The sequence below is a fragment of the Cricetulus griseus genome (assembly GCF_003668045.3).
Source record: "Cricetulus griseus strain 17A/GY chromosome 1 unlocalized genomic scaffold, alternate assembly CriGri-PICRH-1.0 chr1_1, whole genome shotgun sequence".
NCBI lineage: Eukaryota > Metazoa > Chordata > Mammalia > Rodentia > Cricetidae > Cricetulus > Cricetulus griseus.
This window is the reverse complement of record NW_023276807.1, coordinates 187252996-187276252: the sequence shown is the minus strand read 5'-3', so window position 1 is coordinate 187276252 and position 23257 is coordinate 187252996. Positions and strand designations below refer to the sequence as shown.

The 23257-nt window shown below is 40.5% G+C and overlaps 1 protein-coding gene across 2 annotated transcripts; it reads left to right on the top strand.

Annotated features, from left to right (window-relative positions):
- The first annotated feature begins 788 nt into the window (after positions 1-788).
- On the top strand, positions 789-22762 carry Ncoa4 (nuclear receptor coactivator 4). 2 transcript variants are annotated; one of them, XM_027389498.2, is made up of 10 exons: positions 789-903; positions 14038-14192; positions 15637-15777; positions 15943-16031; positions 16171-16279; positions 16738-16827; positions 17774-17917; positions 19465-20469; positions 20732-20860; positions 21318-22762. In XM_027389498.2, exons 2-10 carry the CDS (start codon positions 14052-14054, stop codon positions 21321-21323), a joined length of 1854 nt encoding a protein of 617 aa, XP_027245299.1. In that variant the 5' UTR covers positions 789-903; positions 14038-14051; the 3' UTR covers positions 21324-22762. The 2 variants fall into 2 exon arrangements, with proteins under 2 accessions (XP_027245299.1, XP_027245300.1); XM_027389499.2 differs by lacking the exon at positions 789-903 and adding an exon at positions 6702-6840.
- Positions 22763-23257: the final 495 nt, after the last annotated feature.

The following is a 23257-nucleotide window of genomic DNA, read 5'->3' as shown; positions in this document are numbered from 1 at the left end:
GCATCTTTTCCTTTCCTTTCCTTTCCTTTCCTTTCCTTTCCTTTCCTTTCCTTTCCTTTCCTTTCCTTTCCTTTCCTTTCCTTTTTCTGTCTTTAAGGATTTAACTGCTGTTTAGCAAGGGTAGAGTTGGGTAGGAGAAATAGTAGCTAATATTCCACAGCACAGTAGGACAACTATACTGATAATAATCCTGTGGTTTCTCTGTTTCCCTCATCTCTCAAACTCTCAGTAGTGGAGGCTGGCCTTGAACTCCTATCCTCCTGCTTCCTCCTCCCAAGTGCTGGGATTGCAGCCGGGTGTTACCACACCCAGACCAACTATTTAAAAAATAATTAGTTGATAGGATTTTCTATATCATCAATACAAAGAAATAATAAATATAGCAGTTACCTACATCTGACCCCCACACATTGCTTACATGCATTGAAAGTTACCACTGTACCTCAGAGATATGTACAATTACCATGTGTCAGTTCAAAATGGTTTTTTAAAAAGCATTTGCCTTTATTTCCATAATAACGGAGTCATTAGATATATATGGTCTTTTGTGTCTTCTGACATGTATTCTTGCATATGAACGTTATAGTTAAATAAAATCTACCTTGTGCAAGCATTTGGTGCGTGAAGTTCACTTGGCATATATCTCCATCCGGCATAGCACATCTTCAAACTGATCGGCATGAAAAGGACCTAGATTTATTACGGGCCTCCACGTTGACCCTAACGAGGCTTTGCGCAGGCGCGGAAGGAAATCTCGCGAAACTGTCAGAACACTACCGAGAGGCGTAGTAGGGAGGCCATACTATCGCGAGAACTCTGTGTTCTGGGACCTGATCCTTTGGTGGCTAGTGTCTGGGTCTGTCCAAGGTCCACTCGGATCACCGGAAGAAGCGCTGCCAGCTGGTAAGGACGAGTGTGGCTGGCGGGCACGCTTCCTTTTGCTGCCCTTCGCCGCACCTCGCCCCGGCCTGCGGCCAGTCCCGCCCTGCTTCCTCCCCGACTCACGCGGGGTCCCTGGTCACCATCCTGCCTGTCTGTCTGTCTGCGTGCCGGGCCCAGCCTCCTCTTCCTTCCCCGCGTCACTCCAGGCCTAGACTCCTCTCTCTCCCCTGCGACCCGGAGCCACCACCTCGTCCTTCTTGCCCAAGCGCTGGGCCTGTCCTTTCTCCTCCCTCCTGTCGACATGCTCCGTCCCTGGGCCTCGATTTGCAGCCGGAAGCCCCGGGAACGCATCTTTTCCATCCCCTTCCCACACTGTCCTGACTGTCCCTGCCTGGTTTTTCAGTAGTGACAACCCTGTTTCTATGGCTCTTGTCTGGTTCTCCGGCCCCAGGTGGGCCTGTTTTCCATTACTGATCCAGAGCATATTTGCTCTTATTCCTAATGGTTTGACAAGGTGGAATGTTGGAGGCTGCCTATGTCGTGAACACAGTATTACTTAACATCCCCGTTAATTCTTCCAGTAGTCCCCCAGAGTAGCTTGATTTCTCCCTTCTGCTGACGAGATGAGAGAGCTTGCAGGGTCGTTGATATATTGCTCAGGAACTCATTAATAAAATGCTGTATGCTCGGGGTGCTGAGGATATAGCAATGTAAGAAGTTGGACATGCTGGCTCTGATGTAACTAAGGGCCTGTGGTTGGAATTTGGGAGGATGGATCATGTATGACAAGGCAGAGGGCTGGAGTTATCTGACCCTCCGTGCACGCAGCTCTCTTACCTGTGCTGTTTGGTAGGTACTGCTTACCATCCCTGCTTCCTTTGGGAAGGACTTGACTTTCTACCACTCGCTTGGGAATTTGGAATATTGTCGTAGGGCTCTTGAGTTATTTCCCTGAGTATGTATGGGACTGGTGGGTCAGTTGGTTCTCTGTTAGAATCCCACTGTGACATTTCTGAACTTTAAAGTACATCAGAATCTTGGGAAGAAATCCTTCCTTGGTTTTTTGAAAACAGGGGAGATTTATTTCATTTGTACTGCTCAGCAAGTTACAAGATTTACTCTTTGGATTTTTGTTTGTTTGTTTAAGAAGAGGGTGTCAGTTCCCCTTACATCTGGAGGTACAAGCCATTGTAAGTCACCTGATGTGGGTCCTGAGACCTGAACTCTGGCCCCTTGGGCGAGCAGCCACTGAGCCATCTCTCCAGCCCTGTTTGTTTTGCTTGTTTGATACAGGCTGCGGGAATCCTGGCTCTGTGGGATTACATAGGGGCATGCCATCACACCCAGCTGACTTGCTGTTTGGAAGGTTTGCTAGCTTGCAGAATTGTTCAGACCAGTGAGATGGGTTGCCTCTGGCACTCTTAACAGTCCTACATTCTCTCTCTCTCTCTCTCTCTCTCTCTCTCTCTCTCTCTCTCTCTCTCTCCATTTTCATTGGGTCTTTGTCTTTGAGTCTCTAGGAAAATAACCTAGACATTTAAAATTCTGTGGTTAAGGTTTTATCATGTCTGTCTAAGTCTCTCCAGTTTCATTATTCCTTTGAGAGAATATTTTCAAAAGCGGAAATCATTGAGCTACAGACAGGAGAATGTGCTTCTTAAAGGGGAGGTTTATCTAATTTTAGAAGTATGCAGGACTTACTCCCTCTCCAGTTTATTAAATCAGCATAGACTGCTAGGAACCTCAGGGATCTGTATATGGGTGTTGTAAAGCTCTGGGTTTTCTGGCACATGTCCCTTCTCCATTTGAGAGTCTCTCTGCTAGTGTTTTCTGGTGATTTGTCCATATAGTGTTAACATACTGGTAGGCACTTAGAGACCGTCACTGCACCTGCTAACTGGGCCTCTTATTTCAGAAATTTAGTGTTGTCAAAGAACCAGCGACACAAATTCTCCACTAGATGGCAGACTCAACTTACCATTGTATCCGCAGGAACACTGCCTGTCAGTTCAAGACCTCAAATACCTGAATAAGCTACATAAGCCTTAGCTGGTCCCTTCAAAATAACCTGGTGCGGTCGAGGGGTTTAGACTCATGCTGGATCTTAGCCAAATGGCTAAGAAGCAGTCAGACTCAGACTTTTGGTCCTGGAAGCTTGTGATGTAGGCATGGATAGTATTTAACTCTGTCAAGTCTATGATAGCTGCCAAGTTGAGCACTTTTTTTCTGGGGAGTATCACCGTCAGTACTTTCTATGCTTGTCTATCAGAAGAGCCGTTGTATTGTTGTCTTCAGCTTGTCTTCGGTGATTGTTAAATCTAACATTTCAGTCTAAATACCCCAGATCCTAGCTTGTCATACATACTCCTTGAATTAGATGGACTCACAGGCAAGTGAGCTAAATAATTAGTGTGTAGGTATTCTGTTGACTTATCTTCTATCTATCATGAATGACTCATGGTGTGCTCATGACCACTTTTACTCCAGGTAGGCTTTCCTGGCTTTGCTTGGCTTGATTGTACAGTACAGTCAAGATGTTTTTCTGGGGACTAGGATTCTACTTGGAGCTTTTGAGCTTATAGTTCCTTCATTTGGCATTACCTTGATTGCCCTACAGAACTAACAGTTAGGTTCAGTGTTGGGTGAGTAGCAAAAAAAAAAAAAAAAAAAAAAAAAAAAAAAGTTAATGGGATTTGCTTTGTCAGTAACAAAGAAGACCTTTCATATGTGGATAATTACAGCTTCTAAAATAATTCGTCAGATATGTTTTGAGTTTTATTTTGGCTTTATTGCTAGTCTCTCAGGGTTGAGAGGGGAAATTTTTTTTTTAATCTGTTGGCTTTTGTAGGAAAACCCTCTAAATAGTTATCATATAAAAAGTTGAAGATAGGGTACAGCCCTAGGATTGAAAGCCTACTAGGTTTTGTTGATGTCATTTAGAATTTCTGTTGTGGTATTGCAAAGTCAGGGGGAAAATGTTGAGTTAGTTGTAAATATAGTGAACATTTTAACTCACAAGCCCATTGTTGCTCTGAGTCTATGGAACTAAGATTTTTGGATCTGGCCATTTTAAAACATCTTTCTGAGCACTTACCCTGGGATTATGACACCCTCACCAGTTCTGTTTTGTTTGAAAACAAGGAATTAAGTTAATCTGGGTGTTGTTGCCAGAGTTCTGGGAGCCCAGGCAGGAGGTAGAATACAGAATTCAAGACCAACTCAAACTGTGAGACTCTGTTAAAAACTCTTGGCTAGGATGTAGCTTAAAGTGTTTCCTTGCATTCACAAGGCTGGGCGTTGTGCCCCCAGTTGTGTTAGAAACCTTTTCCTCTTCTAAATTACTTTCCCAAGTTAATACTACACTCCTTAATGGGACAACATCAAATTGATTATATTTATAACAGAAATACATTTTATTGTGGCTGCTCTGAATTTGATCATTAATACATAATTTATCCACCCATTAGTAAAAGGTGTATTAAAACACTGGTAAGTTAAAGACCAGACATTGCTACAGTGCTGTGGGCACCTTTCTCATTAGGCCAACCCTCTCGAACATACAGCATGTTCTTAATGCCAAGGTACAGATGATACCAGGTGTGTGTACAGTGTGGGGGCGTTCAAAGCTGAGCAAACCCTCAGACTAGAAAGCAGGCCTAAGAAGGGCATCATGTGGGATATCAAATGACCTTTTCATGGGGCTCACCTGAGACCACTGGAAAACACAGATATTATTATTATGATTCATAACAGTGGCAAAATTGCAGTTATGAAGTAGCAACAAAATAATCTTATAGTGTGGGGGGGTCACCAGGACATGAGGAACTGTTAACGGATCCCTCTGTGTTAAAGGGTTCATACTGGAAACCTATGTAGATGTCAGTAAGCACAAGAAGGGAGTATGGCAGTTCTGCCGGCTGGTAATATTGAAGAATGATACTGTTTAGGAAAGACTTTCTAGTGCTCGTGACTTGCACAGCAGACAGCTTGAAGGGACTAACACTGCTGGCAGAAGGAACTGGAGAACCAAGCTGGACAGGGTAGAGTGAATGAGTAGAAAGAGGATTTTTAGTTTACTAAAATGGAAATGTCAAGAATCGCAGAAGTCCCACACACTGATTAGTTGTGCTCCTTGCCCCCTAGTATTTTGGACAGGATCTTGGTTTATATAGGCTGGCTTTGAACCCATAATGTAGCCTAGGATGGCAAGGATGAGTTTCCTGCTGTAGCCTCCTGAGTGCTGGGATTACCTTATCTAATACCAGTTTTACTTTAATAAACTAAGAATCAGTCATTGACATGAAGAGAACCATACATTTTTCATTTATCTACTCTTCTTTGTATCTTCACCAAATGTGTTATTTAAAGAGGGTATTTGGAATTGGTTGTTTTCTTTGTTTCTAATGAAGTTTAATTGGGATCTCAGAAACAGTGCTTTAGGATAAATGAGGTAGATCTGCTGCGTTGCGGTCTGGGATTTGGTGTCTGGGGATGTTTGGGTCTTCTCTCATGGTTTTGTTTTACTCTTGATGTTCACAAAAGTCACTTTATATGCATAGAAAAGAGAAAATAGGAGTCTGATGTGGCTCGTACCTGTTCTTATATCTTAGCCTCTTCACTGCCTCTGGTGTCCTGAGTCAGCTCACACTGCCCTTGGCTTGATCCTGACCACACCTCAGGAAAGAATGTCTGAACTAGGCTGAGTGAAGCAAAGTTAATGAGTTTGTTAGGTAGAGAGATAAGAAACGTTTGCCCTTCAAGTTAAGCAGTAGATACTGAGACAAGAGTTTTGCACATAAGTGTCTACCAGGCTTTCTATGTTGCATTGCTCATACTTGTAATTTGCAACAAGGTTTAAAGATTAGGGAAAGTTTAAAAGTTCAGCAAAGTTCAAACATTAAATAAAAAAGGATGCAAGCTAGTTTAAAGAATTAATGTTTGTAATTGGAAATGTGGTGGTTTTATGAGATGTGTTTTTTTGTGGCTAGGGATGAGAGTTTATACAGTTCAACTCAACGCTCAGGACATTCTGGCCTTAAGTAAGCATAGGGTTTTTGTTCATTTGAATTCTTTGAAACTGTCACAGCTGTCCTGGGCAGACCTTGAATTCTGCTGTGGCTGACACTTCCCTTTAACTCTTGGTCCTATTTCCTCCTCGAAAATGTTGAGATTACAAATTTGAGCACCACAACCTATGCAACTGGTTGTTTTTGCTATCCTTTTTCTGAAACGTTTTTAAGAAAACAAGCTCAGTAGACAATTTTGGTTTTATCAGTTATGTTGAAGTTTTACTCTCAGACAACAGGAAATGTGAAGTAGATCCCAGGGTGAGCAGCATTTTTCTCTTTCTATGTCCTGGCTCACTCTTTCTCCTCTTTGTATCCTGCCAGTCCCAGCACTCTGGGATCTCAGGCCAGTCTTAGTTACACAGCAAGAGCTTTTCTGGTTTTTGTTTTATTTTCTGGGGAACCCTGACTGTCCTGGATCTCACTGTAGACTATGCTGGCCTTGAACTCACAGCCTTCTGAGTGTGCCATCATTGCCTGGCCAGCAAAAACTTTTCTAAACGCTAAAAACTCAAAACAAAACAAAACAAAAACCCAAAACCAAAAAAATAACCGAACCCCCAAACTAACCAAATCAAAATAGCTCTGGGGTGAACCCAAGCGGCAGGTGGAGTGTTATCTCAATCTGCCTGCCGGCCCAGCTTTTTTCTCTAGTTAGTGATTTGCTGCTGAGACCTTGTCCTCTGCTGAGCAGGCTGGAGAGGCTGCAGGAGGAGCCTAGTTGCCTGCGGCCCACCGAGGCCGGTGCAGTGGGCGGAGTAACAGGGAGAGGGGAGGTGTGACGTGTGCAGGGCGGGGAGCCTCCTGGCCGGGGCACCTGACTAGCGGATAGGGTAAAAAGGCAGCCGATCGCACTCACGCAGTAGTTTGCGTCGCGGGACCAGACAGTAAGGTAAGCCTGCCGCCTGCTGCAGAAGAGCGCGCCTGCGTGCAGAGAGCCCTGGGAGGCCGGTTTCACAGCGGCTCCTAGAAAGGGCAACGGGAAGCCTAGAAAGCTGTTTGAGTCATTGTTGCTCCAGCTTAATTTTACCGTTAGTTTTCTAGTTTTTGAACCAGAAAAACCTTACTTAGTTTTGCCATTAGGTGGCGGAATTTTGCGGCCGTTTTTTCGGTTACTACTTAGAGTATGTGTAGCTATTTGTGAAAGCAGGTAAATTAGAGCGCTGCTGAAGGTAAAGAATTTGAAGTATTCAGCTTAAGATCTGTATAATCTTTGAGATAGTGTGTTGTGATTCAAAAAAACTTTTTTCAATGGCAGAGAAGAAAGAGCAAAGCCAAGAAATGGCTCAAGGTAAAATTGCAAAATACCACTGTAAACTGTTACTAAATTAATAGCTTTTTCACTGAAAATTTTACAAATGGTCTCATGTAGGTTGTCTTTTCAAAGATAACGTAGTTGATAGTATTTCAAACTTGTGACCCATAGAACATATATATGTCCTGGGGGTCCATTATGCCCTTCTCGGCTTTATTGACTCAACTGCCAGGAAAATCAGTAAAAAGTGGAGGGCTTTCTTGGAGGCAGAGCAAGCTGACACAGAAAGAGCGGGAGGGTAGCGTTAAGAGATAATCTATTCTAGCCAGGTGTGGTGGCACCCGCCTTTAACCCAGCACTCTGGAAGCAGAGGCAGGCTTGGTCTACTTAGTGAGTCTGGTGTTTAATTAAAAAAAGATAATCTGTTTTAAACCTAGATTCAGTCAAAAAATAAAGCCTGGAGTAGCTGTGATTGCATACAGGTACTGGAACTGAAGGCTCTTTTCTTCAGTCCTTCTTGCTGGCACTGATACTTGGTAGTATTTTCATTATTCTGAGCCTGTCATTAGCCTACGTGTTTTTTTTTTTTTTTTTTTGTAGTTGTCATCCAAGAAAGATGGTTCTGAAACATTGCTTATAATTTATCAAGGATTATAAAATGTATTGAGACTATGGAAATTAGTAAATCCTTAAAATGTCAATTTTAAACTAATTTTGGTAAACATAATTCATGGGTTGTGATACTCTAAGGTAGAGGAGTTAACACGGACTAGACCTTGAGAACCCTAGTTCTGAATCCAAATCTCACCTTGTGCTTGTGACCCTTGAAAGGGCCATTAGGGGCTGGAGAAATGGTTCTGCTTATATGAGTACTTGCTTATCTTGCTGAGGAACCAGGTTGGTTCCCAACACCTACATGGCTCAAGCATGTGTAACTCCAGTTCCAGGGATCAGATGCTTTTGGCCTTTAAGGAATAAGGCAAACATATAGGGCACATACTTTATGCAAACAAAACACTTGTATACATAAAAGAAAAGTAAACATTAAAGATAGGATGCCAGGCTCATCATTTTACACACACACACACACACACACACACACACACACACACACACACACACACGTAGTTTATACTAGGTAGGCCTTTGGCTTCATGAAATGTGGGTCCTGTGCAATGGCTTTATTCAGTTGTATTATTGATGTTGAGAGTTGAACTCAGGACTTTGAGGATGTTAAACATTTTCTCACTGAACTATGCCACAGTAAACTTTTCCATCTTTCAATTTGTGGTTAATGTGGGTCATGAGAATTACAGCTTTTTGGAAATCTTATGGTCAAAGCATATGATATCAAGTTATCTTTAGTTTGTGGTTGGTTGCTTAATACTGGTTCAAAGATATTTGGACTTAATAACTAGATATGTGTGTTGCATATAGATACTGCCCCCTTACAAACTTGAGGGTCTTGGTTTTGGGGAGGATGTTAGTGTTTGAGGATTGGGTGTGTTTACTTCACATTTTTCCAGTACTCTAAAACTTAGTGCAGAGGTCTAGAAATGAACAAAACACACACACGAAACTCTAGAAAAATTTAATATAGTTCAGTTCTTGTTTGGAAGTGCTAGAGCAATAGTTTGCATTATTAAGGTGAAGATAAAAGGGCCTTTTTAGTATTTTAAGTTGAATTTTAGGATTAGGGCTTGCTTGGTCCACTTTGTCAGGTAACAAGTAGAGGCGATGGTTTACACACACACATACACACACACACACACACACACACACACACACACACACACACACTCACTCTACACCTATAAATACACCATATACACATCCTAATTAAAAAGAAGAAAACAGTTAAAGTGTGTTACTTGATATACATATATTTTCTATAACCATGTATATATGTATGTATACACAATACATATATATGTATGGTTTAGACTGTTGAGATTTTGCTTTGTGTATAGTACTGCTTTTAGTCTGCATATATAGCATAGTCTTCACTTAACTAGGACATCATGTTGATGAAAATGGTGACTCAAGGTCAAGAACTAAGTGGCTAAAGACCAGACCTCATCACTGGAAAGCCATTGTAAGTTTCAGTATTGCTTTCAGTATTGCTTCTTTCCTTCCTTCCTTCCTTCCTTCCTTCCTTCCTTCCTTCCTTCCTTCCTTCCTTCCTTTTGTTTTTGTTTTGTTTCAAGGCAGGGTTTCTCTGTGTAGCCTTGGCTTTTACTCTATAGACCAGGTTGACCTTGAACAGGAATCTGCCTTCTGCCTCCTGAGTGCTGGAATTAAAGAAGTAGCACACCACTGCCGGACTTCTGGACTTCTGTACCCGCTATCTGCACTTAAGAGGTGGAAGGGTTTTTTTGGGGGTGGTGGTGTTAAGATTTATTTATTATGTATACAGCAAGCCAGAATAGGGCACCAGATCTCATTACAGATGGTTGTGAGCCATCATGTTTCTGGGAATTGAACTCAGGACCTCTTGAAGACAAACTAGTGTTCTTAACCACTGAGCCATCTCTCCAGCCTCAAGAGGTGGAATTTTCTAAGTTTTCCATCACTCAGCAAAACCTCCAACAGTATCAACTGTAGTGGTAAAAAGTAAGAGGACCTTTTAATCCTAGCACTTGAGAAGCAGGTGCATCTCAAAACCCACAAACAATAAGTTAGTGTATAGGGGCAGAGTAAATACTCATACTAGATACCCTCTCGCTTTAACCTTAGTTCAATCTTCTTTGTGTAGTTGTTTGTGATGGCTTTCTCCCTTTTGTTTTCTTTGTTTGTTTTTTTGAGACAGGGTTTTCTTGTGTAGCCCTGACTATCCTAGAACTCACTCTGTAGACCAGGCTGGCCTCCAATTCACAGAGATCCGCCTGCCTCTGCCTCCCAAGTGCTTGGATTAAAAATGTGTACTACCACTGCCCAGCTGGCCTCTGGAGTGGCAGGGAGAAGGATTACATTCCTGTAATCAAAGTGTTATGAGGCTGAATTTTAACAAGATGATTGTGTTTGAAAGACAGTACCCATTTTAAGTTGAAAAAATTGTAGTAACTGAGCTAAAAATCAATTTTATAATTTCTCATGGCTGACAAGAAAATAATAAGCTAGGCATTTTTTGTTTTGTTTAGACAGTTGCACATTATGTAGCCCAGGGTGACTTGGAATTCACTATGTAATCCAGACTGGCCTTGAACTCTCTGCAGTCTTGCCTTGAACATGCTTGTGATTAGATTTAAAAGATTCCTGTTAAGGATCAAGTAGTTCAGTCTGCTCTAGTTGTATTTGAGTGTTTCTGGCTTGCTCTAGAGTTGTGGGGTTTTCACACTGTGTAAAGCAATATTTTAATTAAAGCATTGCAGCATTTCACACAAGTGAGGGTCTGAGAAGTTTGGCACAGGTGAAGACTGTTGAGAAAATAGCTATGTAAGTCATGCATGGCTAACGGGTGTGGAACAAGTCATGGTAATGTGGTGATACTCAACTCAGGGTTGGCAGGGTTTTTCAAAGGCCCTACAGTATGTGCCCAATATACTTGAAGCCCAATTATATGAAATGGAAACACAAATTAGTACAGCTGCTGTTTCCAAGGTTAGGAAAAATTCCGCAGGGGCCTCTGACAAATGCAATTGAGGAAGCCCTTTCTGCTGTAGGTCATTGTGGGTAAACAGACTAAGTAACAGAATTAGCAAGTGGGAAGTTAGGGAATTGACTGAACTTTGAGTTTTCTGTAGAAACTCAGAAGTTCCTCCATCTGAGTCCTTTGCTGAAGTAGGGCAAGAAAGCCTGCTGAGCTTCAGTTTCTTCTTTCTTTTTTAAAGATTTATTTTATGTGTATGGGTGTTTTGTCTGCCGTATCACCTGCATGGATAGTGTCTGAGGACCCCCTGAGACTGTAGTTACAAATGGTTGTGAGCCACTATGTATGTGTATGCTGGAAATTGAACCCTGGTCCTCTGGAAGAAGAGCCAGTGTGTTTAACTGCAGAGCCATCTCCAGCCCCCAGTTTATTTCTGAGTATGGCAGCTCAGTCCTGGCCCTAACCAGCTTTCAGCCTGATGTGAAATCTAGTCTTGGTTGCTGTCAAGGCCAGTCCAAAATGTCCCTTTGCCTCAAATGGGCGGCCAGCCATTGTGACCCCACCGAGCAGGATGCTGCTGCTGAGTCCAAAGCAGGCTTCTCTGAAGTCATTGCCTTTAGGACTGTTAGTTAGGCAGTCTGTTTAGCCGTTGCCTTCCCTGGGGCTATCCGAAGAGGTCTAATTCTACTAGACAGGTCTTCCAAGTATTGGAGAGTAGTAATCATGTCCTCCCAGACAGTTGCTTATCTAGGCCAAACAGCCTTCCTGTGTGGGGATGTTTTTTCCTCCCTCTCCATGGTTTTGAGGCCTCCTTCCCTTTTCTAAATGTCTCCATAGAATGTTACTCAGAAATAATTTTTAGCCTAATCATGGGACAGAGTGGCTACAGTGTGACAAATACATCCAAATAATATTTAAATTAAATCTTCTGTATATACATATTCTCAGAATTTGCTTTCAACAAGATCTCCATCTTTTTTTTTTTTTAAGTTCTCTCCTAGCTATCCTCACCATTCAAGTGTAAACAAATTCTATTTGCCTTAGTATGTAGAAATAGTTTTGGAATCTGTTTCTATCACAGATCTATGTTGTTTCTAATATCTGCCTTCTATGTTTTCAATCACAGTAATTAAACAGGTATTCATTAACAACAACAACAACAAAAAACCCTACACAGACGCCTGGTTGAACTCTTTAAGGCTAGTGACCATCGCTAGCTTTTGTTACTGTGTAGCTGAGGATGAATAATCAGATGACCTTGAATTTCTAATCTTCCTACCTCTCCCTCAAGAGTCCTAGGGTTACAGGTACTTACCACCATACCTGGTTTATACAGTGCTGAGAATCCAACCAAGGGCTTCATGTATGCTAAGCAAGCACTCTGCCTTCAGAGCTACAACCTCATCCCTGTGCTTGCTTTTCCTACGTGTTTATAAACCATATTTTAATTCTAATCTGTCCAAGTTACACCGAATTGATTCCATCCATCCCTTTCCTGACACCCCTCCTTCTGTTCATCTCTTTATGTCATTTGCTTTTCCTCTCACTTGTGCTTCTCTCCTAATCCCGTTAGAGAACCAACACTAAATTCTTTTTAAAAATCTCTTTTATGTTTAAATTACATGGAATTATTTTGTCAGATTTATGCTCAGGAAAACTATATATAATATATATATATATATATATATATATATATTAATGGTTTGTTTTACGTGCATTGATGCTTTGCTTCCACGTATGTCCTCTATGTGAGGGTATCAGATCCCCTGGAACTGGAGTTACAGTTGTGAGCTGCTGCCATGTGGGTGCTGGGAATTGAACCCAGGGCCTCTGAAAAGCAGCCAGTGCTCTTAACTGCTGAGCCATTGCTCCAGCTCCCTATAATACTATTTTAAAAAAAGATTCTTTTGTGTGTTTGTCCCGTTATGTGGTGTCCAGGGAGGCCAGAAGAAGGTGGAGCTCCTTGGAGCTATAGTTATAGGTGGTTGCCAGCCACCTGAGGTGGGTGCTGGGAATTGAATTATGGTCCTCTGAAAGAGGAACAAGCACTCTGAACTACTGAACAATGTCTCCAGTTCCTATGATAACATTTTTTTAAAACCACTCCTTCAAAATATCCTTAACCAATTCAGACAAATGCGGCTCTGAGCAGTATTTTAACTTAGCTCTATCAAATTATTTGTCAGCAGCTGATTTTTATACACCACAGTCTAAATCTTACCGAGTAATAAGTGCCCATGACTTCATGTGTATTATGAGTAGAATTTTTCATTTTTAAAAAAATATCTTTATAAACTTTATAATAAAAAACCTGCAAATATACAAAATTACACACCAAAGTTAACGAGACCCAAAATCTATATTATCTTTAGTGAACAGTTTGAATAGCAATTCTGAAGTGGTGGAGAATCACATTGGATTTTATACTCTTCCCTATCAAATATATTTTTATGCACTTTACCACCAAAACAAACAAACATCCATGACAGAATTTGAACCTTCAGAATAATTAGCTTTATATCCTCTTTGATATGTCAAGTCCATTTTTTGTCATTTATTATTATTTTGCAATTGCAGGGACAAAACCCAGGGAATCATGCATGGTAGGAGACTTAATTTTACATTGAGCTTCATCTGTAGTCCAGAGTCCCATTGATGATTAGTGTTTTGCTTTTTGTTTTGTTGTCTTTTGAGACACGGTCTCAAAACCAGTGCTATGTAGCTTGTTTGTCATGAGTCTCCCCCACCCAGTGCTGGGATTACAACCCCTTACTACCAAAAGTGGTTTAATGTTCTCTTAACACTTTGACTAGCATGTGTCCTCTTAATTCAGGACCATTGGTGTATTTCCTCAGATATATATGTTCACATGTAACGTGTCCCCCAAAGTAATCATAGAATCATCATTCCCCTGCCTCCCTGCCTTCTTGAGGCAGGGTTTCTCTTTGTAGCCCTGGCTCTCCTGGAGCTCTGTGGACCAGGCTGGCCTCGAACTCAGAGATCTGCCTGCCTTTGTCTCCAGAGTGTTGGCATTAAAGTCATGTGCCACCACCACCCTACTAAAATTTTCTAGCAGAAACAGGTTATGTAGGGAAGGGAGGCAATATGTATGCATTGAATATGTGTGTTGGAAATCACCAAAGTTGTTAGTAATGAGAGCTGGTTGGGAGTAACCATATGAGCCACAATTGAAAAGTGATTTGGGGTTGTAATTATGGTGCTATTTGGATTTCTTTCTTTTAAAGGAACAATAAGCAGAATGAATACTTCCCTGGAACAGAGTGGCTGCTGCAGTAACAGAGAAACACTTTTGAGGTGCAGTGATGCACGTCGGGAGCTGGAGCTTGCTATTGGTGGAGTACTCCGGGCTGAACAGCAAATTAAAGATAACTTACGAGAGGTGTGCTGTGTGCTGTCCTTGTCTTTGGTCTGGTTGTAGCACAAGGCTCCTTAGAGCACTTAACTTCTAAGGCCTTACCTTCTCTGTGCTACCCAGAAAGTTTAATTCCATATCCTGCATGTGCTTAACCCTAATTAATCCTCTGCCTGGCATGTTGGAGCTTTTGATCCCACAGGGAAATAAGTCAGTTTGCTGGAAGAATCAGAGATTCTACTTTGAGATTTGCCATTTTGCATGACATGTGTTTTCATTGTTCCTTTGTGTGGCTCTTGTACCCAGTCATGCAAAGTAACAAAGAGTGAGTGAGCAGTATTATGTTTCTGCTTAGCTGCTACTACTTCTTTTTTGTTTGTTTTTTGTTGTTGTTGTTGTTGTTGTTTTTGTTTTGGAGACAGGGTCTCTCTACATAGTTCTGACTGTCCTGGAACTCACTGTGTAGATCAGACTGGCCAGGAACTCAGTCTATTTGCCTCTCTCGTGTTGGGATTAAAGGCGTGTGCTAATGCCTGGCATAGCTGTACCTTTTTGATATATGAAAAATGGCATTTCGTTATTTAATTGAACTTGTTGGTAGCATGCTTTAAGTGGTATAGTTTCTAAATTAGAGTGTCATTCTGCAAGTCAGAATGAAATTTGTTAGTTCCAATAGCATTTTGCTGTTGAATGCTTCAAGTAGTATATCACTTGAAAACTTTTTCCAAAGGGGAACTTTTATGATGTATATTTACATGAATGCCCATAAATGATTTATAGCTATTTTGAATTTTTCCCTCAAAATGTTTGTATATAGACAAAATGTGAATCATGGCACATATTCTTGGGAACATTAGTTTATAATTTACCTAAACTGTCCACCCTAATGGTCTCCTTGCTTTTGATGAGATGGCTCGTGCCTTTATTAAACTATTAAACTGGCTTAATGGACTGCTTATTCCATGCAGGTGGGACTTGCTCAAGAGAATTTCTCCCCACCCCCTTTTCTTTTTTTTTTTTTTTTGGAGGGGGTTGTTCTGAGACAGGATTTCTCTGTGGAGCCTTGGCTGAACTGGAACTCACTCTGTAGACCAGGCTGGCTTGGAACTTACAGATACCCACCTGCTTCTGCCTCCTCAATGCTGGGATTAAAGGCATTCGCCGCTTATAAAGCTTAAAAGTTGTAAGGAAAGTTGAGGGGGATTAGTAGTCCTGGCATATTTTTTCTTTTGATTGCTGATATGCAAAGTAAGCCTGATCCTCTGAGGAGGAGGAGTGAAGGAGGATTTTAGAAGTTAGGTAAACCTTTTAGCCTTGGATTCTTTAACTAGGATTCATAGGCCTTCGTGGGATTGCTGAATTGTAGGCAGATTTTTGAGTATGTGTTGAAAAGTTTAAGAGCATTAGTATTTTATGGAAATTGTCATTCCTTGGCTTATAACACTAGTTTATACTACCATGCATTTCCTAGGTAAAAGCTCAGATTCACAGTTGCATAAGTCGCCATCTAGAATGCCTTCGGAGTCGTGAGGTGTGGCTCAATGAACAGGTAGATCTCATCTATCAGCTTAAAGAGGAGACATTGCAGCAACAGGCTCAGCAGCTTTATTGGGTAAGGTGACTACATGGCTAAACTGAGTTGTGTATGCTTTCTAGATTCCAGAGAACATTTTCTCTGCTTTGTATTATTAAGATTATTAAGATAAACGTTTAATCTAAAATGTTATTAGTTTGATACTTTTAATATTGTGAATAGATGGTTTCATGTTTCTTATAGCTAATGGGCCAATTCAGTTGTCTTATTCATCAACTGGAGTACACCCAGAACAAAGATCTCGCCAAGCAAGTCTCTTTGTGCCTGGAGAGGTAAAGGACCTTTTACTTGTTTTGACTTTTGTCTACTCTTGTAGGCAAAAAAAGCAAGTCAGATATTCTTTGTATTTAATGTTATACTTGCTAATATTGGTATTCCTTGGAAAATATCTAAATTTTATCTCTTTCATAGACTGGGCAGTTTGGCCCTTAAACCTGAAGATTCGACTGTCCTACTCTTTGAAGCAGACACATCTGCTCTGCGCCAGACCATCACCACATTTGGATCCCTTAAGACAATTGTGAGAAATGTTCATTTCAGCTATTTCAAAGGACACTTTTCAAGTCGATAGTCTCTTGGATAGTGGCTTGCTAGAGGCAGTGACCTTTAGTAATGTACTGATTAAGTCAGAACTGTAGGTTGGCAGTTTGGGGATTGTTACTGATTCACTGGGAATGTTTAGGGATCATCCTCTGTCTTTAAAAGCATTCTGACACATTTGAAAATAAGAGTTACAATTTGAATGGTGTAGTATCATTTGGGTCTTGTTTAAATCACACTACTGCCAAGTATAGGGAAGATTTCTTATGGTAACATAGATAACTCAAACTGATCATTACCTTATAGCCCATTGGATTACAGCTTAGTAATTCAATGAAAATAGAATGCTTTGCTCAATGGTTTGGAAATTTCAGGATTATACTATCACTTTTATTTTGGTAGAAAAGCATAACAACATGATTCTCTTCTTTTTGATAGCAAATTCCTGAGCACCTGATGGCTCACGCTAGCTCTTCAAATATTGGGCCTTTCCTAGAGAAAAGAGGCTATATCCAGGTGCCAGAGCAGGTAAACTGCAGTTTTGTTTTTAGTAATTGAGCCATTACTGTATGAATTCTCTTGTGTCTTGATAACCATTTTTTATTTGCTACCATTTATTTGTATAAAGCATCCACTTGAATGCCTCTCTTGAAGCCCCAAATGCCAAATAGAATGAGTTGTTTTATAGATTTAATGGGAAAAATAATTAGTTCAATGGAAATTATTAACATTGTTACTGATATTGGTTCTTCCTTGGGAGTCTTTAAATCAGATGTGTTTGTAAAAGCAAATGAATAAAAGATTGAAAGACATCTGAATTAGAAGAACTCTAGCAATCAGCTGTGTGGTTTTGAGACAGACTCTAACTATATAGAACACTCTGACTTAGAATAGTTATGTAGCCCACGCTACATAACTTGGAACCCTCCTGCCTTGACCTCCCAGAGTGCTGAGGTTGTAGGTATGCACTTCTATCACTGGTGTTACTTTATAATTGTGAAAATTGGGACTGGCAAGATGGCTTAGGAGGTGTAAAGGCTTACCCTGCAGGTTACCTGAGTTCAATCTGTAGAAGCTGCATAAAGTTGGAAGGAAAGGCCCAATTCCACAAAGTTTTCCTTTGACTTCCATACACATGCCATAGTGTGTGTGCCTTCTCACACACAGCAAATTTTAAAAATTATATTTGCATATGTGTGGTATATGGGGCAGGATGCATGCAGAGGACCATGTGGGTCCAGGGGATTAAACTCAGTCAGTCATGCTTGGTGGCAGGTGCCCTTACCTGCTAATCCATCTCACTAGCCCAATAAGAAAACAAAAACTTAAAAATTGAAGTTCAGGGACGGCATATAACTTCTTTGAGGTTACTAGTAACCCTGTGTTAAAATGCTTGGGTCTCCTGTTTCTGGTCAATTTGATACTGCCTTGTTAAGCATCAAAGTTTTTCTTTTTCTTGTTTTATGGCTTGTAGAAGTCAGCATCCAGCAGCACAGCTGTTTCTCTCAGCGAATGGCTTCTTGTAAGCAAACCTGCCATTGGTCATCAGGCTCCTTATGTACCTAGTACCAACCCACAAGACTGGCTCACTCCAAAACAGACCTTGGAGAGTAGTCAGGTATGTGGTTGCCTTTATTGTTTCTGAGGTAGATTGGGATAATAGTAGTTTTTGTTTTTTAGCATTATCTAGATGGGCATGTTTTTTAATCTTTAATTACAAGAGTGAAATCAATTCACTATATGTAGAAAGTTTAGGAAAAAAAACTTTGAAAATACATGTCCATAATCCCTAGTGAAGTGACATTAAGACATTTTTAAAATTTTTATTTATTTTTATTATGTGCATTGGTATTTTTCATGTATGTCTGGGTGAGGGTGTCAGATTCCCCTGGAGTAGGAATCACAGACAACTGTGAGTGCTGTGTGAGTGCTGGGAATTGAACCTGAGTCCTCTGGAAGGCCAGTCAGTGTTCTAACTGCTGAGCAATCTCCAGCCCAACATTAAGACATTTTTGTTTACAGCATTTTCTATATGTACCTGTAAATAAAAATCATCCCATAAATTATGTTTCAGTAAATATTTATGTATTTGATCACATATAGTTCATCAGTTGGCTGGAACTTAAGATTCTGCCCCCTATACTTTAGGAGTTAATTAGTTCTTTAGGAATAAATTCCTATAAATTGGATTCCTAAGTTATTATTCTGCTTAAGTGTGCTTTTGACTTTTGCTACATTGTGCCAGTATGGTTGATAGTTGATATTCTTATCAGTGGAGTATTTGCTACTGTGTCAGTTATTTTTTCTATATTCTGTGAAGAGACACCAGGTCCAAGGCAGCTTCTAAAAGAAAACATTTAATAGTGTGCTTGCTTACTATTTCAGAGGGTGAGTCCATGACCCATCATGACAAGGAGTATGGCAGCAGGCAGGCAGGCAGGCAGGCATGGTGCTGGAGCAGTAGCTGAGAGCTTATCTGTAAGTTGGAGAAAAGAGAGAGAGAGAGAGAGAGAGAGAGAGAGAGAGAGAGAGAGAGAGAGACACTGAATCTTGAATGCTCACACCCAGTGAATATACCTCATACTTCTTCCTAAACAGCCCATTACATGGAAACCAAACATTCAAATATATGACCCTATGAGGTCATTCTCATTCAAATTGCCACAACCACCAAACCTCTCCAATAGTGGTAGTTGGTGGGTTTGTTTGTTTGTTTGTTTTTGTTTTTTTTTCCAAGACAAGGTTTCTCTGTATTGCTTTGGAGCCTGTCCTGGAACTCGCTCTGTAGACCAGGCTGGCCTCAAACTCACAGAGAAATCCACCTGTCTCTCTCTCCTGAGTGCTGGGATTTAAGGCGTGTGCCACCAGCACCCAGCTTAGTGATAGTTGTTTATAAGTTGTTTCTTTGATTTTCACAGAGTATCAATTTTGCTTTTGAAGCAGTTGGATATTTTTATGCTTGTCAGACTTTGAATTTGTGTGACCTATAATACTGGCATTATGTGAAAAGTAGTTTCCTTTTCTAAAATCTGAAACACTATATGAACTTTTAGTTTCCATTTCATACTTGTAAAAGATTACAGAAAGTGAATTTTCATGTAAATGTATATTTTAGTTTTTTTTTTCTGGCAAGTTAAACATTAATTTTGGTTACTTCTTGTATAGACTTCTGCCAGAGCCTGCAGTTTCTTCAGCAATGCCTGGGGCAATAGAAAGGGCTTAGAAAACTGGCTCCTCAACAGTCATCAACAAGACATTCCTGGAAAACCAAGTTCCTCAAAGTGTAACAGCCATTGTAGCACCAGCTCTTTCTCTACTGAAGTGGAAAAGGTCGAAGATGTAGAGCTCCTTGATCAAGATGAGCTAGATTTGTCTGATTGGTTGGTGACTCCCCAAGAACCCTGTGAACTGAAGAAGCCTGAGAATGGCAGCTGTGAAACCAGTGAGAAGTTTAAACTCTTATTCCAGGTATTCAAAGAGCCCTACAATGTGAATGATTGGCTTGTCAAGCCTGACTCCTGTACCAACTGTCAGGGTAACCAGCCCAAAGGTGTGGAGATTGAGAACCTGGGCAATCTGAAATGCCTGAATGACCACTTGGAGGCCAAAAAACCACTGTCAGTTCCCAGCATGACCACCGAGGGCTGGCTTGTCCAGAACCATCAGGACCCATGTAAAGTAGAGGAAGTATGCAAAGCCAATGAGCCCTGCACAAGTTTTGCCGACTGTGTGTGTGATGACAACTGTGAGAAGGAAGCGGTGTATAAATGGCTTCTGAAGAAAGAAGGAAAGGATAAGAATGGAATGCCTGTGGAATCCAAATCTGAGCCTGAGAAACACAAAGAGTCCCTGAATCTGTGGCTCTACCCTTCCAGAAATGAGCTAACACAACAAGCTAAGGTACCTAAGGCTAAAATTGCTGATTCCTTCCAAGTCATAAGGAACAGTTCTCTGTCAGAATGGCTTATTGGGCCCGCATGCAAAGGAAGAGGCCCTAAGGAAGTGCCTAGTACTGAAGACAGAGCTGGCAAAGAAATGCTTAAAGGCCCTATGGCCACTTCCTGGTGTTCTTTTAATACTGCTGACTGGGTCTTACCGGGAAAGAAAGTGGGAAACCTCAGCCAGTTCACCTCTGGAGAAGATAAGTGGCTACTTCGAAAGAAGGCCCAGGTGAGCAGACATCAAAATTTGCCCCATTTGAATCTGTTTTATTTAGTTCATGCTAAATTTGGCCTAGGTAGTAATTGAACAGGATGGATGACTTACATCTACTGTATTTGTGAATTTCCCAGGTCCTTAGCCTCCATGCTGCAGTAAAGAAAGTCCAGCCTGTTTTGTAGCTGTAAAAGACAATGCTTACATTGTTCTTTACCATTTGTTTGGGAGTTTATTCTCATGCCTCCCGGTAGTCATCTTTGTTATCTTCTTGCAGGAAGTATTTCTTAATTCACCCCTGCAAGAAGATCGTAACTTCCGTGGCCTCCCAGCAGTTTGTGATCTCTTTGCCTGTATGCAGCTTAAAGTTGATAAAGACAAATGGCTGTATAGAACTCCTCTACAGGTGGGTACCTACACCAGCATTATCATAGCTACTCGTTTCCTCTTTCCACCAACTTATGCTCTCCCCCACTGAACCATAATTCCTGTTAATTTGTACACAAATAGAAGTACCTTGAAAATTTAAGGTATTGTGTACTAGCAAAGTAAAAGTGCCTGACAATCTGAGTTCAATCCTGGAACCAATGTAAAGCTAGAACTGACTCCACAAAATTGTCTTTTGATTCCGGCGTCCACAAAATAGCACACATGCCCCCATGTACATCAAGCACACACACACACAGAGTAATAAACTAATAAACTAAAACTATGAAAATGTTACACACTTGAATTTTCAATATGTTAACTGCCTGTAATTTTCTTATCCCCTCATGGATTGTAGTATCTTAAGACCCAAGTCCATTTCAAAGTGGAAAGAATTTTGCTGTCTGCAGTGAGCTTAAATTTCTGTTTTTTTACAGATGTGAAGCAATGGACTACTAGAATTAAGCAGCTTCCCTGCAGACTTCACATCTTTGAGCTGAGTGACTGTGACTTGCCAAATCATTGCTTATTCCAAGGACTGGCTAGTCAGCTTAATTCCTCTGCCGCTTAGTTTTTAACTAGTAAACAGAAATCACCAAATTATCAGTTAGTGTGTGAAAGAGGCTTGATGCTACGGTGTGATTCAGTTCCTTCTTACAGAAGCACTAACTTAACCGACTCCCATACTAGAAACAGCATCTTGGTACACTGGCCTTTAGTAATTCCATGGCAGACACTAGTTTTAAAAGTGAAATATTTCTATATCTAGTGTGTTAGTGTTCTAAAACTAATAACTTCCCTGACTTTGATTGTCTTTTGGCTGTTTCTCTTGCTATGAGCATCTAGTGGTTTGAAATTTTTGTTTAGTTTGATATATAAAGTATTTCACATAAATAATTAATCTTGCCAATATAATTTCCCCTAAATGTCTATTAGTTACATTGCAACTTTTTATATAAAAAATTTAGTCTACATGTCATTTCTAACATTTTCATTCGAAAGAAATTAAGCCTCCTGTAGTTGTTGCCTTTATTCCTTTCTAAGTATCCAGTGGGCTCTTTGAAAAGGACTTCTGCTTCAAGACCACTTTTAGGGCAGTCAGTGCCCCCAGAGTCCTACAGATTTTGTCTTTAAAGAGCCCCAGGCCAACTAAAACAGAAAGGCAAGATGTGTTAGGAATGTAGTTTTTGACCACTCATCACCCTAAGGATTTATTGGTGCATCCTGTGTAAATGGAGGCTGAGCTTGACACCTGGTGCTCTTAACTAGGGATAAAGTCAATGTCCTGTCACTTCAAGCACAGCATCCGGAACCTCCAAACGTATGGTGCAGTGACATCTCGATTAACAGGCTGTGCGAAACACTTGTGCCTTGGAGTGTTTATTGAAACTTCATAGAATGACATCCTCAAGTTATGCTTACATTTTAGAAAGTTTCTCTGTAGGAGAGTAGCAGGATTTATGTTCTACAGTTCTCCAGGATAACTTAGCTGCTTTCTATGCTTTGAACTATGAAGCCTCTGAACTGCCTATGCTATTGGAATTACTTGTGGGAAAATTTTATGGTCCCATAGTGACATTACTATACAACTTTACCATACTTACTAAACTCTGAATCACAGCTGAAAAGAGCCTCATATTTTCTTATGTCCCTCCAGATGCCACTGAGTATTATCAAGTTGGTGGGTAAAAACAATTTAAGGAGCCTTCCCAACATCTTAGGTTGCAGGGAACTTTGTGGTTTCTCTTTTGAGGTCTAACACACTGTATTTTACGTTATTAAAACATAATTTTAAGTTAATCACTATGCTAATGATATACTAAACATTCTTTTACATTGCTAAGTTTTATATCTCCATTAAAAGCATAATGGCCACATCACAGTTGTTTGTGTTATCTATAAAGTTCAAAATGTTAATGTTTTGGTTAAAGATGCAATAAACATTATAAAAATACAAGAAGTATATAGTTTATGAATCTTACCATTTTCAGTCTTTCCCTAAAAAAGTACACATATTTTTCTTTAAAAACACATGCATACAACAGTGCAACTTGGCCACTGGTTTCATACTTTTTACCAGATTCCCTTTTACTGGCTATATGGTTGAGAAAAATACACTAGGGCCTTTTTGAATACATCAGTAAAAGAGAATCTGGTAAAAAGTATGAATTCTAATATAGCCAGAGGTTGCTTAGAATTTATCAGGTTATGTACTTTGCAGTGTAGTTATGTGATTATCATTTTTCCTCTTTAGTTTTCCCAGGCTTAACAACTGTTGGGACAGAGTGTTCTGTTCTGGCATACTACTCTAATGATTAACTTGGAAAATATCTTGAAGTTATTTAATACCAGCTGTGTTGGAGGAAAATCTTCCTTT